This window comes from Daphnia pulicaria, chromosome 4 (genome assembly GCF_021234035.1).
Source record: "Daphnia pulicaria isolate SC F1-1A chromosome 4, SC_F0-13Bv2, whole genome shotgun sequence".
NCBI lineage: Eukaryota > Metazoa > Arthropoda > Branchiopoda > Diplostraca > Daphniidae > Daphnia > Daphnia pulicaria.
Genome location: NC_060916.1, coordinates 13145606 through 13160507, shown reverse-complemented (window position 1 = coordinate 13160507; position 14902 = coordinate 13145606). Strand labels below are relative to the sequence as shown.

The 14902-nt window shown below is 39.6% G+C and overlaps 3 protein-coding genes and 2 long non-coding RNA genes across 7 annotated transcripts; 3 read left to right on the top strand and 2 right to left on the bottom strand.

Annotated features, from left to right (window-relative positions):
• Positions 1-887: 887 nt before the first annotated feature.
• LOC124337104 (ervatamin-B-like) lies at positions 888-2941 on the top strand. The gene is made up of 9 exons (XM_046791155.1): positions 888-1027; positions 1084-1210; positions 1343-1498; positions 1587-1700; positions 1822-1872; positions 1965-2047; positions 2116-2245; positions 2335-2492; positions 2577-2941. Exons 2-9 carry the CDS (start codon positions 1121-1123, stop codon positions 2785-2787), a joined length of 993 nt encoding a protein of 330 aa, XP_046647111.1. The 5' UTR covers positions 888-1027; positions 1084-1120; the 3' UTR covers positions 2788-2941.
• On the bottom strand, positions 2735-4511 carry LOC124337460. The gene is made up of 2 exons (XR_006917388.1): positions 3803-4511; positions 2735-3708 (listed from the first exon to the last, which is right to left on the bottom strand). It is a non-coding gene; the product is annotated as an uncharacterized LOC124337460 (long non-coding RNA).
• Positions 4512-5860: 1349 nt separating this feature from the next.
• Positions 5861-6710, bottom strand: LOC124337442. The gene is made up of 3 exons (XR_006917369.1): positions 6495-6710; positions 5987-6415; positions 5861-5927 (listed from the first exon to the last, which is right to left on the bottom strand). It is a non-coding gene; the product is annotated as an uncharacterized LOC124337442 (long non-coding RNA).
• LOC124337095 (ervatamin-B-like) lies at positions 6130-12080 on the top strand. 3 transcript variants are annotated; one of them, XM_046791139.1, is made up of 8 exons: positions 6130-6222; positions 6294-6449; positions 10776-10898; positions 11010-11060; positions 11153-11238; positions 11308-11437; positions 11517-11680; positions 11829-12080. In XM_046791139.1, the coding sequence occupies exons 1-8, from the start codon at positions 6130-6132 to the stop codon at positions 12037-12039; spliced, it is 1014 nt and encodes a 337-aa protein (XP_046647095.1). In that variant the 3' UTR covers positions 12040-12080. The 3 variants fall into 3 exon arrangements, with proteins under 3 accessions (XP_046647095.1, XP_046647098.1, XP_046647096.1); XM_046791140.1 differs by lacking the exons at positions 6130-6222; positions 6294-6449 and adding exons at positions 10189-10436; positions 10532-10687; XM_046791142.1 differs by lacking the exon at positions 6130-6222 and having other exon boundaries at positions 6273-6449.
• Positions 12081-12533: 453 nt separating this feature from the next.
• LOC124337101 (ervatamin-B-like) lies at positions 12534-14387 on the top strand. Its single transcript, XM_046791150.1, has 8 exons — positions 12534-12733; positions 12829-12984; positions 13063-13176; positions 13269-13319; positions 13410-13492; positions 13575-13707; positions 13768-13925; positions 14011-14387. The coding sequence occupies exons 1-8, from the start codon at positions 12641-12643 to the stop codon at positions 14219-14221; spliced, it is 999 nt and encodes a 332-aa protein (XP_046647106.1). The 5' UTR covers positions 12534-12640; the 3' UTR covers positions 14222-14387.
• Positions 14388-14902: the final 515 nt, after the last annotated feature.

The window sequence follows — 14902 nt, the reverse complement described above, 5'->3', positions numbered from 1 at the left end:
ATTTTCTTTTTTTTTTTTAATAAAAAAAAACAAACAATTCGATTAATCTAATAAATTTGAATGGCTAATATTACTACTATATTGTTTAACCCTATTAAGAAATTTTTTAAAATTTAGATTGGTCATATTTTTTGTCTTTCATTTTATCATAGCCTTCTAATTTCTTCTAAATAAAAAAAGCATTTGCAATTGTTTAATTATTAAAGAATTACGTAATTTCAAATTCCAATTACTAACGTAAGGAATCGTGGGAGACTATATGGCATTGCCGACTTATTCGAAAGAAGGTTTTATTTTTAAAAACCTTTTTGGTTATAAAATAGTTGACATTCTGTGTTATTGGTCTCTAATTAGTCAAATTTTCCCGTTAAAATAATGCGAAGAGTCCCCTTTTTTCGTAACAACTTTTTCTAGTTTAGCCATATGTAGTTCAGTGCCATTAGATTCCCAGGAAAGATAGCTTTATGCAAATAGTAGTATGGCCGTTGGCCGGTTTCGTCCTTTACGACCTTTAATAACGGCCGTTTGAAAGGCTATCTGGTTGCCGAGCTGCTGAAAATTAGTAATTAGATGCCGACTCGTTTTCTTTGCCAAGAATCAAATCCGCACGAAAGAAGGGACCAAAAATCATCGGTCTCCCAAACAAAAAGCTTCGGGTATTTTAAATTAAGTGTTCGCTCGTGGCTCGTGAACTGACTTTGATAAACATAATTATTTTGAAAAATAACGAATTGCATTAATATATAATAAAACCGGTTGTCCAGAGACGGAACGAAAAAGAAAATAGCCATCAGGGTATAGTTGAATCGGGGCAATAATGGGTCCAAGAATTTCGAAAATGATTATAAAACTATGGTGGATATTTCAGCAGATTAAATTTGGTTACATGCCCACTCCTCGAATGGAGATGGAACGAAGAAACGGACAGGTCGACACGCATAAAATTATTCTTGATTTGGTAGCCACTTCTATATAAAAAGGGAGCTTGCTAGATTTTCTCGATCAGTCGGATCGGATCAGTTTCTGGGTAAGACTTGAGTTAATTCTATTTTTGCACGTTCGTGTCGTAGCCATCAAATTTAGCTAATATTCTATAGGTCATAAAACTAACGCAGCCACAATGAAGTTGCTGTTTGTGTTTCTAATTATTGCCACCGTCGTAACTGTCATTAGAGGCTATTCCGAGGATGACCACTGGAAAGATTTCAAGGTAAACAAGCCTATCCCAAGAGACAATCTTTTGGTTAAGTCTATTCATTAGAAACCGATATCTAGGGAATTCTCTGACCATTCTATTAGGCGTTTCAAATTGACTTGATCGTTAAATATATTTCAAATGCAGAAAAAACACAAAAAAGATTACAGACCTTCTTCTGACGGGGGTAAAAACGATAAAACCAGGAAAGAACTTTTCCGGGCCAGAAATAAGCAAATCAAGAAGCACAACAGCGAAAAGGCTGGAACTTTTCGAAAGGAACTCAATCAATTCTCCGACCTGGTAAGAGAGATAAAGTATTCGTTTGTCAGCAGAGATTTAAATTCATTGCGCTAATAATCGATTACGTTTGGTATTTCCTTTTCTTCAGTGGCCGTTGGAATTGAGAAGTTATCTCGGTGTCAATGCCACTGCTGTTCCTTCCCTGGCGTTTATGAGGTCCGTCAGCGTTGACCTGGAAAGTCGTGCAGCTCCTCCCGCTAGCGTAAGTCAAATCATTGATGCAATTAAAAAAAAATTAATTTTGTTTTTTAAATGCGACTAATTAACCATCGTCATCTGAATGTTGAAAACATTTTTCTTGTTTTCTTTTTATTGGAGAGTAGTTTGACCTGCGTTACGACTCTTGTTTGCCTCAAGTTAAAAACCAAGGGCAGGTATAATATTTAACAATATCCTTAAAACAGCTAAACAAGAGTTAACTTGCCAAATTTTTTATTGTTGTACGAATGTCGAATTGCTATAACAGTGTGGTAGTTGCTGGTCTTTTACCTCCATTACTCCGCTCGAGTTCTCTAAATGCAAGAAAGCCAAAGTTACCACTGTTTTGAGGTAGGTCATAGAGCAACAATTAGGAATCTTTGAAATTTTAAATCTTCCACTTTTTTTTCTTATAATAGTGAACAACATTTGGTTGATTGCGATACGACAAATGGTGGCTGCAACGGCGGATGGTACGTGACTGCTTGGACCTATTTAAAGAAAGCCGGCGGATCTGCCAAGCAGACGCTTTACACTTACACCGCTAAAGTAAGTTATCAGTTTGATGATTCGTTTTTCTCTATTTACCATTAGAGGATACTTGGTCATGACTTAAAACTCTTTCTATACGAAAATAGAAAAGCACTTGCAGATTCACGACCGCCATGATCGCAGCCAAGGTGTCTTCGTTTGGGTACGTCCAGTCGAACAATGCCACGGCCATGCAAGTAGCTCTGCAAAAGTACGGGCCACTCGCTGTAGCCATCACCGTCGTCCCATCCTTTTACTCTTATGCGTAAGTTATAAGAACAGCATTATTTGAATTACTGCGAGTATTCGACACTATAACGATACGTACACGATTACGATGCGCTGGCAGGAGCGGCGTGTACAACGATCCGGCTTGTGATGGACAGGCCGTCAATCACGCCGTTGTGCTGGTTGGATGGGGCAATCTCAACGGAGTCAACTACTGGATCGTCCGTAATTCGTGGGGAACCGATTGGGGTCTCTCCGGCTACTTTTTCATTCAGCGCGGCGTCAACAAATGCGGCATTGAAATCTATCCCGCCTTCGTAGTATCAGCCTAAACTCTTCCATACATATACGGAATCGATCTGAAAAAATAATCCAATTGAATAAGCTCTCGCTGTCTCATGTTTTTGCGCCGGCATTTAATAATCGAAATTTTTTATTATTTAAGAAATTATTTTACCTATTCTCAATAAATGTTGTCTTCGGGGTTGTCTTGATTCTCCTGAAAAATTGAAATGAACGAACTTAGCCAACCAGATTTAAAATGGAAATTAAACATAACATGAATTGAATGCCAAATAATTTGAGCAATCAGAATTTTCAAACCAGTTTCTGCGGATGCATAGTGATTAATGGTTTTGCACTGTATAGTATCTTACAGCACCATCGGGGAACTTTTATGATGGATCAGAAAATTCACCAAAAGGAGAATGCTCATTGTCGCTATCCGAACATTAATTACATACAAGTCAAATTACGTTGCAATGTAGAAGGTAGATTAGAGCAAGGAATGTTTGACGTTTCGGAAAATGTAAAACTTTGTTCTCCATTCGATAGTTTCAGGTTTAGTAATTATAGACGGCATTCCGAGGTTAATAACTTGGGGTTAGCAGACTGCCAAAGGCCCCCAAAGTGGTTGTACACGATACGATAGGTAATCAATATCGGAACCGTTTCTTAATTATACATGGCGCGATGTTTGCCTCGTAGCAGCTTCTTCATTTGAACTTCAACGTTATTAATAAGATTTCCTTCGTCTTGCTAGCAATAGACGAAACAATGTAATAAGATGATTAAAATTAAAAAGGGACACGAGACACTAGAATTTCAAAATGTTGTTTGCCTCTGCTGACGACGTTATTGCTTCCGTGTTGCGCCATCATTTGCAGATTTGGTGGTGGTCGCCAAAGTGCCATCGACGGCTTAAATTGTTACACAAACACGGCAAGGTATTTTGGTACTTTTTGACAAGTTACCTGGCGCCGCAAATAAATCATCGTTGAAAATGAAATTTTAAAAAATAATAATAATTTTTGAAATTACTGCGACACGGGGAAAAAGTTTACTTACTCCTCCACAGATGATGCTGTTCGTGAAGATGTGTTTAGTTTTTCTGTAAGATACCGTGTAACCGTTGTAACCCCGCTGTCAATTCAAACCGGTTGCAAGCTGAGAGTGAACGGTCTACTAAAACATGACTAAAAACAAAACACTGCGGAACGAAATGAAATTCGCCGTATAATTTCACTTCCAGGAAATTGTTGTTATGTAAATAATCAAGGCTGAGAATCATCAGCATGGTTATCACGTCATCGAACGTCAAAATCCTAGGGGGAAAGGACTTGAAAATCGGACAAATTGTTCAGTTTTCAGCTCAAATTTCCATGTAGGGGTACGATGAGATTGATTGAAACTAGCATTCAAAAACGAGTTATCTCAAAATGGGCATTTTATACTGTCGCCTTCAAAACTATTGTTTTTCTTTTTCAGAATTCTGTGTAGCCTGTTTTTACTTTGCATTCCGTTTTGTCGTGTTTCTCCTAGAAATTTCACAGTGGAAGTCGTTGGGCTACAGCTGTGAGGGCCTAATTATCTAACAATGAATTACGACGACACCGACCTAGGCCACACAAGTGAAGAAACGGGTTCGATGAACTACATTTGCCCACGCACTGGGTATGCACAATACAGTCAGTTGTAGGATGGGCTAGTAAAGGCGAACACGGAGATAAGATAAGAAGGGATTGACGGCACTGTATTTCACAAGCGCGAGTTCAATTATTATACAAAACGGTAGAGCTGTTGACACTGAGAGAATCCCGTTTCTTCTGTCGTCTGCTTCTGCCTCTGTGCCGCCTCCTTTTCGCGGGCTGGGGACGAGTTCGCAACAACATTCATATTTGCAGTGGCCGAATATTTTTACTCCTACATGTACCTACGTTTTACGCAACAAATATATTCACAGAAAAATTGAGCGATCTAGAAAAAGCTTAATCCATTTCGTGTCAAAATGGCTTACAACCCGCTAATATGATTGCTGTTCATTAACAATTTGATGGCTTATTCATTCGTCTCCGTTGAATTTATGACAAATGAGGTGTTTATTTACAGGGATGGCGTGTACGATGACACGGATTGTGATAACGTGGATGTCAATCACGCTATGGTCATTGTCGGCAGGGGTAGTCAGGGCGGACTCGACTACTGGATCGTCCGCAACTCGCGGGGAACCGGTTGGGGACTAAGCGGCTACGTCCTAGTCCAGCGAGGGGTCAACAAATGTCAAATTGACTCCTATTCGGCTTTCGTGTTGTAATTCTGATTTACATAATGATTTTTTTTTAGAGTACGAATAAACATCAACTTACAAAAATTAATTCATTCGTGGATCTCTTATATTTGGCGTTCAATTTCTCCATTGCAGAGGGAGTTTTTAGGGAGGAAAGAAAAATGACTAGTAAATACTAAAATGACGGTTGTAAGCGTGGATTGAATATTCAAGGGAAAGAAACGTATAAGATTTTTCCGTTATTACCCAGAAACGGCTTGGTCACAGAGTAGAACCACGAAATAAATAAGAATTAAAAATAAACACGGGTGTCGTGTCACGCAAGTCACGTTAGACGTTCAAGACAAAAGCAACTCAAAAACCGTCCAAGAGGAACTGAAACTAAGATTCAAATTTCAAAACCAGTTTTCCGTCATATATCAGATGTTCCGATTGACGGAACAAATTCGGTGCGTCTACCTTATACGGTCAAGATTAATGATCACGCTAAAGGTATAGGGTATATATGGTCACGGCTGTAATTGCTAATATATCTAACGATTATGGGTTAAGGTTAAGAATGCCATGTGCACAGAAAAATCTGCCAAGCAAAGTTAAGTCATAGAAAGTCTAGTGGCGTTCACGCAATAGCCACGATCGTCTAGATCAGCTGATCTGTGTCTTCTATGCCTGGATCTCAACGTTGTTCAGGTTTCGTCTGTAAACTCGCTTCCGGGTGCATCGGTGACGTAAGAGAGGGGCTTCTTGCGGACTTGACTCCGCCCGACTCCCGTCCGGATTGCTATAGCTGCTGAATAGATTGTTTCACCTCTCCTAATATTATCCCCAGTTGAAAATTCCACCACTCGCCGAACTACAACACACGGCGTCCTTACCCATTTGACGCCTTTAGCAGCGAGCTCATTCCTTGAGGTATACCAACCAGTTATATAATTAAAACAAAAAATAACCCAAAGGTAACTAACTGTAAGGTGCATAGAAGGCAAAGGTGGTATTCGTCCAGCGTCAGTGTTCACAATCTGTTTGGCATGCGAAATTGAGTTATTCCATAGTTTTTTTCTTATCAATTTTTACACATTTGAATAGCTGGGCGCTATAGCGGCGTAATATGCGTAGAATGAAATTTTCGTTTCAGTTTGTCGCCTTATTCGCAGTCGTCGCCAACGGCTTTTCTGAAGAACACGCTTGGAACGATTACAAGGTAAAGATATAAGAAGCCAAAATAAAATTTGGTTCTTTCTTTTAACTCGGATGGCAATCCATTATTTCAAGTTGAAACACGGGAAAGACTACACGACTTTTTGCGGCGGTGGATGGAGGGACAAAATGCGCAAGGACATTTTCATCGCTGAACGCCAACTCGTCAATCAATACAACAGCAACGAATCGCGGTCCTACAGCCAAGAATTGAACAGATTCTCCGATATGGTATGGATTTGAAATTTAGTCTTATTACATCACTTTCTAATTTACCTCTGCTGATGATTCGCCGGCTAACGTTCGCACGCTATTATTATTTACGGAGCATAATATAATTCCATCCTTTGATATTTTATTCCCTTCTATAAGAGGCCATCGGAAAAGTCTGGATATCTCGGCGTTAAATCTTCCATGGCGCCTTCCATTCAGTTTATAAAATCCATTCACGGAGATGATGACCTGCTGCAAAACAGAAAAGCCCTTCCTGAAGCAGTGAGTGTTATTTATGTATCGATTTGCTTGAAATACTTATTTGACATTTGATTCCTAAATCTCTGATGAATTATTATTTTTGTAATTTTGGTTTCGGGAATATAATAGCTGGACTATCGAACGGGCAATTGCATGGCGGCAGTTAAGGACCAGAAAAAATTAACTTGGATTGAAGCAAAAATGAAATTCTTGTAGCGATAATAATTCGACAAATTTTGTTCAATTCAATCAAGTGTGGAAGCTGTTGGGCATTCGATGCAGTCGCTCTAATCGAATTCAATTACTGCAAGAAACACAAACAAACTTTCATTGTTTTGAGGTGAGTTCAAACCGAACCAATAATTCGACGAATGGTTATTATAGCGCTTGATTTTGAACATCATCTCAACATCCAGCGAACAGCAGCTGGTCGATTGCGATTTCATTGACGGCGGATGCACCAAAGGCGGATGGCACACGATGATCTGGAAATACATCAAACTAACCGGTGGAATTACTAGGCAATCGCTATACCCGTACACAGCTACAGTATGTCTTGGCAATAATAATATTTGAACAAATTTATCTTATATTTAGTACGCATACGACCTCTTATAGCGAAATGTATGCCCCCGCTGGTTGGTACTCCGTGGCCGGTGCCCGGTGCCCTGTTTTCAAGTTCAGTTGCGTCCCAACTCAAAACGCTGAAGCTATGCAAGTAGCTCTGCAGAAACACGGTCCTCTAGCAGTTGCTATCGCTAAAAAGTGATTCGATTTACGTTAAATGAATCAAATAAATATTTTAATAGTTCACCATTAATATGCTCGTAAGGCTGAATGGAGAGTGGTTTCATTGGAAAAATGGTAAATCAAAGGTATTTTCGTCTATTGACAGAGATGGCGTGTACGACGCAACGGATTGTGATAGCGTGAATGTCAATCACGCTGTGGTGGTCGTCGGCTGGGGTATTCAAGGCGGAATCGATTACTGGATCGTGCGCAACTCGTGGTTAACCGGTTTGGGAGATAACCTCTAGTACCGGTATCAACTTGGAACATGTATTTATTTATTGAACTCGTTTCAATTTCATGTTATGCATATGGCTTTCTTTGAGAGTATTGTTGTACAGTTCGTTTCTCCGTTGTCAAACATTTCACATTCGCCGACGCTTTAGACTTGCATTTAATAATCAAAAGTATACTAGTAGTAAATTAAAATTTGAATGATTGATCGATTGATTTCATTCTAATATAGCTTTTCCGCGTGCCGGTTGCGCAGAATTATATTAACCCGACTGGCCGTCAGTGTGTGACCCAAAACATGGTGTCGGACAGTTCGTTAACTTCTGGATAAAAACAATACCAAAAACGGTTTTTATTGAGTAGAATCACGCTGGAGGGTCGAATAGGTCTGGCAAGAAATCCAAATTGAAATATAACCAGTTTTTTCGTGATTCGCGGAACAGATGTTGGTGCTGGCGTCTTCCTTATATAGGATCAAGATTAGTGATTACCCGAGGTGCGCCCTTCGTCTTCTTCACTATACTGCAATTGCGCGCTGTCTGTCTATAGGGATCATGCTGGATTATGCAAGTTATTCAAGTCATGTTCATGCAGAAATTCCCCGACAGTCGGTTTTTTGACGAACTCACAGCTGGTCTGCCTATAGCTGAATTCTAAATCTTACAGCAGGTTATTCTCACCTTGGTGACGAGTGACTAGTATATCTATGACGTATGGGAGGAGCTGTTGCAGCTACGCCGTTATACGACTGTTGCAGCTACCTGACTTTCTTAATAACTTGGGATCAGCACGAGCTATAGAGTCTTCCTTCACATCACGCCCCTAGCTAAAACGAGCTCATTCCTTTATAGGAATCTGTTAGGTGATTTCAAACCGAAGCTATAATAAGATAGAAAAGCAAGCTTATCAGCTCGCCGCGAAGGGATAGTCGTAAGCCAGTTGAAAACTGTCTTAAATGATAAATTCAGGGCCTATTGTTAAGTCGGACTTATTCACAATTCACACTTTTCTTCACAGACTTTTTGGTCTTAAAACGGGATTTTTTCGTAACACACATAAAGTTCAATCATTGAATTTAAAAATAACCATCTTTTAGTTAAATAACTACAAAACATAAATGCAAATCTGCTTGTTGCGTCATGGTTGGGACATCAAAGATTGCGTCATCACGGAGATGCTATGGACATCTGGTGGTTTTTAATCATGTTTGCCATCCACAAAGAATATATTTCAATAAAAAATATTTGAAAAGAAAGAATTAATTTTAAACTTAACACGTTATTTTAAACTTAACACGTTAAGTAAATGACAAGCACGTTAAGTACGGAAAGTGGAATTTAAACCTAAGATAAAAAAGTTGTAGTCGCCACCCCAAGATGTCACCAGTCATTAAGTGAAAAAGTTGTAGTCGCCACCGCAAGATGTCACCAGTCGTTAAACAATTATTTTAACAGTTTTTCATTAATTACGGGAGAACTAATTAAGTAAATAAAATTATTTTTGTTCTGGTCGCACCGCATATTTTTTGTGTAATTTTTAAGACCAAAAAGTCCGAAATCTGTCGTGAAACACCCGAGTTATGGAGCGGGACATACATACATACATACATACAAAGTGACATGGCTTTTTTTTTCTGCGTATGCGATTAAGATAGAAAAGCAAGCTTATCAGCTCGCCGAATGGATAGTCGTAAGCCAGTTAAAAACTGTCTTAAATGACAAATTCAGGACCTATTTTGTATTCAAAAGTGACGTTACGTTGTTGAGTGACAAAGGCACACGAAAAGCGAATTTGTGAGACAGCAAAACAGTAAGAAAATAAAACAAATTTATTCTGGGTTATTTTCAAACCATTGATCTTGTGTAACCTGACACAACATATTTAGCCGTCTTTCTTCCATCTTTCTAGCAAATAACCCATCGCCAGTCGATATTTTCAATGCTCTTTGATAGTCAAATGGCAAGACGGCCAAATCACTAATGTGTCTTACCCTTGAAAGAGCGACGAAAGTCAGGCCGGCGGTTTCTTTGGGACCGATGTCTACAACAGTTTTGCCTAGAGTTTCTCCTTGAGATTTCCATACGGTCATCGCATAAGCCAGGCGAAGGGGAAACTGAATCCGGACGGCTCTCGTGTCATCAGACCGTATGGATATTGCCGGGATTGGTATACAGTTGTGAGTTGAAATGCCGTTATTCATGGTTGTAGAGAAGAATTGAGGACCGGTATAATCAGGCCATCTAACAACGATGAAATCAGGCAGATCAACATTGGGCTGTTTGGAATAGACGATGTCAACCACGGTACCTCTGGCACCATTAGTGAGACCCACATCCGTGTTGATGTTGGATGTTAACGTTACTTGGGCTCCAATCGCAAGGTACAGTTCAACTTCAAGCCCTCGAAACTGTTATTATTAACTGGATTATTAGCTTCGCCCTTCGGGCTCGCAAAAAGTAAGAAGGGTAGACGTTCAAAGCTCATTCTTTTAGCGTCAGCTGCCCCGATTTGTTTGGTGTGAATATTTTTCTTGAACCGTTTTACCCGTTACTACACGCATTTCGATTATCGCATACCGTCGCATACAGCAGAGTTTTATTATTATTATATTTTTTTATCAGAATAAAGAAAATGAGATTCGCCTTTCAGTTTCTCGTTTTCGCTATGGCCGTATGTCTCGCCAATGGCCATTCTGACGATGAAGCTTGGAATGATTACAAGGTATTATAACATGCCAAAAGAAAATTTCGCGTTCTTTCTCAACTGTCGATTTGTTAATTTTTTTAAAATGTGTCGTTCCTATCAATGATTTCCAGTTACAACACGGAAAAGATTACATGAGTTACTTCGACGGCGGACTGCACGACAACGAGCGCAAAGAACTTTTTCTGGCTCAAAGTGTCGAAATTCATCAACACAACAACGGGGATTTACCGTCCTTCACTCAAGAGCTCAACAAATTCTCCGACATGGTAATATGCAACTAAAATGGAAAAAGTTTGATTGTACACCATGATCTGAGCTCTTCGATTTATCCACGTTCCCTTAAAATGATAAAAGTGGCCATCAGAAAAGTCAAAATATCTCGGCCTCAAATCTTCCAGGGCGCCTTCCATTCAGTTTATGAAATCCATTCAAAGATATTATCCGTTATTGAATAATCGACAGTCTCTTCCTGCAGAAGTGAGTGCTATCTACATATTTGTATTTTCAAAATTACTCGATAGAGAAATTCTCCGGGACTTCTAAATATCTGTTTAATTCACTTTCTATCATTTTGGTTCGGAAGTGTAGCTTGACTATCGATCCGACGATTGCATGGCGGCAATTAAAGACCAGGGACCGGTAACTTTGAATTAAATCAGAAATGAAATTCTTTTACATCAGGTTATGTTACATTCACCGTAAAACTTGTTTTTCTTTTCAAATCAATCAAGTGTGGAAGCTGTTGGGCGTTCGCTGCCGTTACTCCTCTCGAGTTCAATTCCTGTAAGAAACACAGGCAAACTCCAGTCGCTCTGAGGTGAGTAAAACCCGAAAAATAATTTTCAAATTTGGTTATTATAGCGGTCACTATTTGATGGCGATTCAGCGAACAGCAACTGGTCGATTGCGATATATTCAACAACGGCTGCAACGGCGGATGGTACACGCAGGCCTGGCAACATATCAAGCTAGCTGGTGGACTTGCTCGGGAATCGCTATACCCTTACACAGCCACAGTATTATCACTAAATATGCCTTGTCAATAATTCTTGCCAAAATTTTTAAATCATATTTTCTTTGATATTTTCTTATTAGCGAAACTTTTGCCCATTCTGGTTCTTGTGGTTCATGACCGGTGCTCGGGTTTTTAGGTACGATTACGCCCCAGCCAATGACGCCGTGGCTATGCAATCAGCTCTGCAACAATACGGCCCCCTAACAGTTGCCATTGCTATCGCAAACTCCTTTTTCTCCTACAAGTATGGAAAATTGTCAAAAAAATTATCTCGATTGATTATTTTTAAAATTCAAGCTCAGTCGATGTTAATTAATTTAATCTTACTTTAGCTAATTTCGTGATTGAATTTTTAATTATTCATGAAATGGAAATTCACGGTCTATTGACAGAGATGGCGTGTACGACGCAACGGATTGTGATAACGTGGATGTCAATCACGCAGTAGTCGTCGTCGGCTGGGGTAATAAGGACGGAGTCGATTACTGGATCATCCGCAACTCGTGGGGAACCGGTTGGGGACTAAGCGGCTACGGTCTAATCCACCGCGGCGTCAACAAATGCAAAATGGAGTCCTATCCCGCCTACGTTAGGCCCCTCTGATTTTTTGACTCGATTGTATACATATCATAATAATACTTTAACTTATATAACAAATTATATAATTATTATATAAAATTTTTTTTATGGGAATGCTTGAAAATGTAAACATGATGACGTAATATTTCTTTCAAGTGTCTAGGCTATCTTTTCCGTATTAGCCACAGAAGTATACAGGTTTCTATAAATGGTAGATCTAATATATAGAGGTCTCAAACCAGTTTTTGGACTGGATATACCAACGGCTTTTGGAAAATGTCTTAATTCACATAATGATAAACTGGATAATCAGAAAAAAAAAAACAATTTCTTTCACAACATTTTCTATCGGACTTTAGGGTGAATAGCTTTTGTTTCTAAGAAATGCCGTTGGGCAGCGCGTACTTAAGACCAAAGGCCAATGAGCTTTCCCAATGTCAATGAGTTCTATACCCCCAAAGAAGGTGTGCATAACATTATTCCAAATCCGGTGGCTTCTTCGATTTTTCGAAGAAAAAACACAACATTCGTTCAGCGTCAGTGGTCGTGATTGGTCGTCATCTGTTGCTGTGCGTTTAATATCGTTCAGTGAAACGACGGAAAATTAAACAAACAATCAAACAAAATGAAAAAGTTTCTCTTCAAATTTTTGGTGTGTTCCATTCTGGTCGTATTTGTTAACAGCTACTCCGACGACGACGCTTGGAATGATTACAAAGTAGCTATCGATTTTATTTATTAGCCAAAAAATGTTGAAGTATTTTTACGCCTCTAATTGAAAGCCGAAAATCGCCTGTATTGCATGTATAATAGCTAACACACAAGAAAGATTACACGGGCTTCTTCGGCGGTGGATGGCGAGACCAAATGCGCAAGAAACTTTTCCTGGTCGAATACGCCAAAATTAAGGAGCACAACAGCGGAGAATCGCCGTCCTACAGACGAGGATTGAACAAATTCTCTGACATGGTGAAAAAATAAAACTTTTGAATTTTTTTTTTAAAATTGTGTGTATAATGTCGAGTTATTATATATTTCCCGTTTTAGTTGCCCTCGGAGTGGTCTAGATATTTGGGGCTCAATAAAGCTGCCTTGGTTGCCGCACGGTTGAAGGCCGGGCCCACTAAATTTAAGGTGGAAAGCAGAGATGTTTCTCCTACCGTAAGCTGCTGCTGATACCTTTTCACATATACAATTCTTAATCTAGTGCTGCTCATCAACTCGCACTTAAAATTTTTCTATGGCGACACCAGCTCGATCTCCGCTACGACATCTGTTTGCCGGAAGTAAAAGACCAAGGACAGGTAGTAATTATACTAATTCAAAATCACAGAGAAATGAATTATTGAAATAAGAATTATTATTTGGATGTGTACTTCTTTGCATTTAAATAGTGTGGAAGTTGCTGGGCTTTTGCTGCGGTTGCCCCTCTTGAATTCGCCCAATGCAAGAAAGACTCGACTCGCGTTGTTTTAAGGTGCGAATCAAAACAAATTTGTAATAGTATCATAATTATTCTTCAGCGTGTGGATTCTCAAAATTTGTTTCTGAAATTTCAGCGAGCGGCAACTTGTGGATTGCGATCGACTAGACGGCGGCTGCAACGGCGGAATGTACACGAATGCTTGGACCTACATGCAGAACGCCGGCGGAAGTGCAAAACAAACGCTGTACAGCCCTTACAATGCCAGGGTATGCATATAATTATAGCGGCCTATTCTTTCATTTCATTCATATCGCCTCCCCCCACAGCAAAACTTTTGCAAATTCAGAAGCAGCATGGTCGGAGCCCAAGTTTCCACATTCGATTTCCTTCCGGCCAATAATCCCTTGGCCATGCAAGAAGCTATGGAACAACACGGTCTTCTCGCGGTGGCCATTGCAGTGGTGAATTCCTTTATGTCATTTCGGTAAGAGTAATCCACCGCCAATTTTATATACGGCGCTTCATAGTACAGTGAAATACTACATTATCACATTTTAATCTAATAACAGCGGAGATGTGTACGACGACAATGCTTGTGATGACGTGGATGTCAATCACGCTGTAGTCGTCGTCGGTTGGGGCACTCTCAACGGAGTCGACTACTGGATGGTCCGTAATTCGTGGGGGACCAACTGGGGTCTCTCCGGCTACATTCGAATCAAGAGAGGCGTTAACAAATGCGGAATCGAATCTTATCCCGCCTACGTTGTGCCAGCCTGATTTGGAATTGAATTTTGTGTCTAATCGCAACTTCGAACAATTCGAAGAATTAATTCATTCATTTCTGCATGACATTTCAACTTCCCTGAAATAATTTTATCTTTTAAATGTTGTTTGAAGCGCTTATTTATTAGAATTGACGTATTAAAAAAAATTGCACAACCAATTAATCAGTAAATCATTTCCCTTTTTCTATGCCAAGATAAAACACGTGAATTGGTGTTGCAATAAAAGACGGGGTTAAAGTGAATCCGCAACTCCACAGATGATGCTGTGGCGGTATTTTTCCTTAATGCGCGGCCCGATCGTGACGTGAATTCGAACCGGTTTCTGAACGCAGCTGTTGACTGTCGCAGCAGATCTAGAGTTGAGTGAACGTTCTACAAGTGATTTATCTGTTGCTCCAATTCTTATACAGAAATTGTTGTGATGGTAATACAAGCGGCTCAATGTTGGTTATGATTCGTCAATAGGTTGAACAGATGTCACCTTGATCAAACGCAAAAGAGGAAAAAGCCCATGCATTCAATTCTATAAAAGAGTTTTTGCCAAACGAATTTGTCTTTGTGTGGTAAACGGTAAGTTCGGTTAAAAGCTAAAGGTCTGCTGTAAGTAAATTTAGATCAAGTGTCATCGTCCAGGTCAAGTTCATCGAGTGAAAGCAAATGCTGGACATTAAAA

Coding starts and splice junctions, on each gene's coding strand:
- LOC124337101 (XM_046791150.1), top strand. CDS start 12,641: ATGAAAAAGTTTCTCTTCAAATTTTTGGTGTGTTCCATTCTGGTCGTA. Junction 12,734..12,828: donor ACGCTTGGAATGATTACAAA/GTAGCTATCGAT, acceptor CATGTATAATAG/CTAACACACAAGAAAGATTA. Junction 13,708..13,767: donor ACAGCCCTTACAATGCCAGG/GTATGCATATAA, acceptor CTCCCCCCACAG/CAAAACTTTTGCAAATTCAG.
- LOC124337095 (XM_046791139.1), top strand. CDS start 6,130: ATGCGTAGAATGAAATTTTCGTTTCAGTTTGTCGCCTTATTCGCAGTC. Junction 6,450..10,775: donor TGAACAGATTCTCCGATATG/GTATGGATTTGA, acceptor AAATGATAAAAG/TGGCCATCAGAAAAGTCAAA. Junction 11,061..11,152: donor CAATTAAAGACCAGGGACCG/GTAACTTTGAAT, acceptor AAATCAATCAAG/TGTGGAAGCTGTTGGGCGTT.
- LOC124337104 (XM_046791155.1), top strand. CDS start 1,121: ATGAAGTTGCTGTTTGTGTTTCTAATTATTGCCACCGTCGTAACTGTC. Junction 1,701..1,821: donor GTGCAGCTCCTCCCGCTAGC/GTAAGTCAAATC, acceptor ATTGGAGAGTAG/TTTGACCTGCGTTACGACTC. Junction 2,048..2,115: donor AAAGTTACCACTGTTTTGAG/GTAGGTCATAGA, acceptor TTCTTATAATAG/TGAACAACATTTGGTTGATT.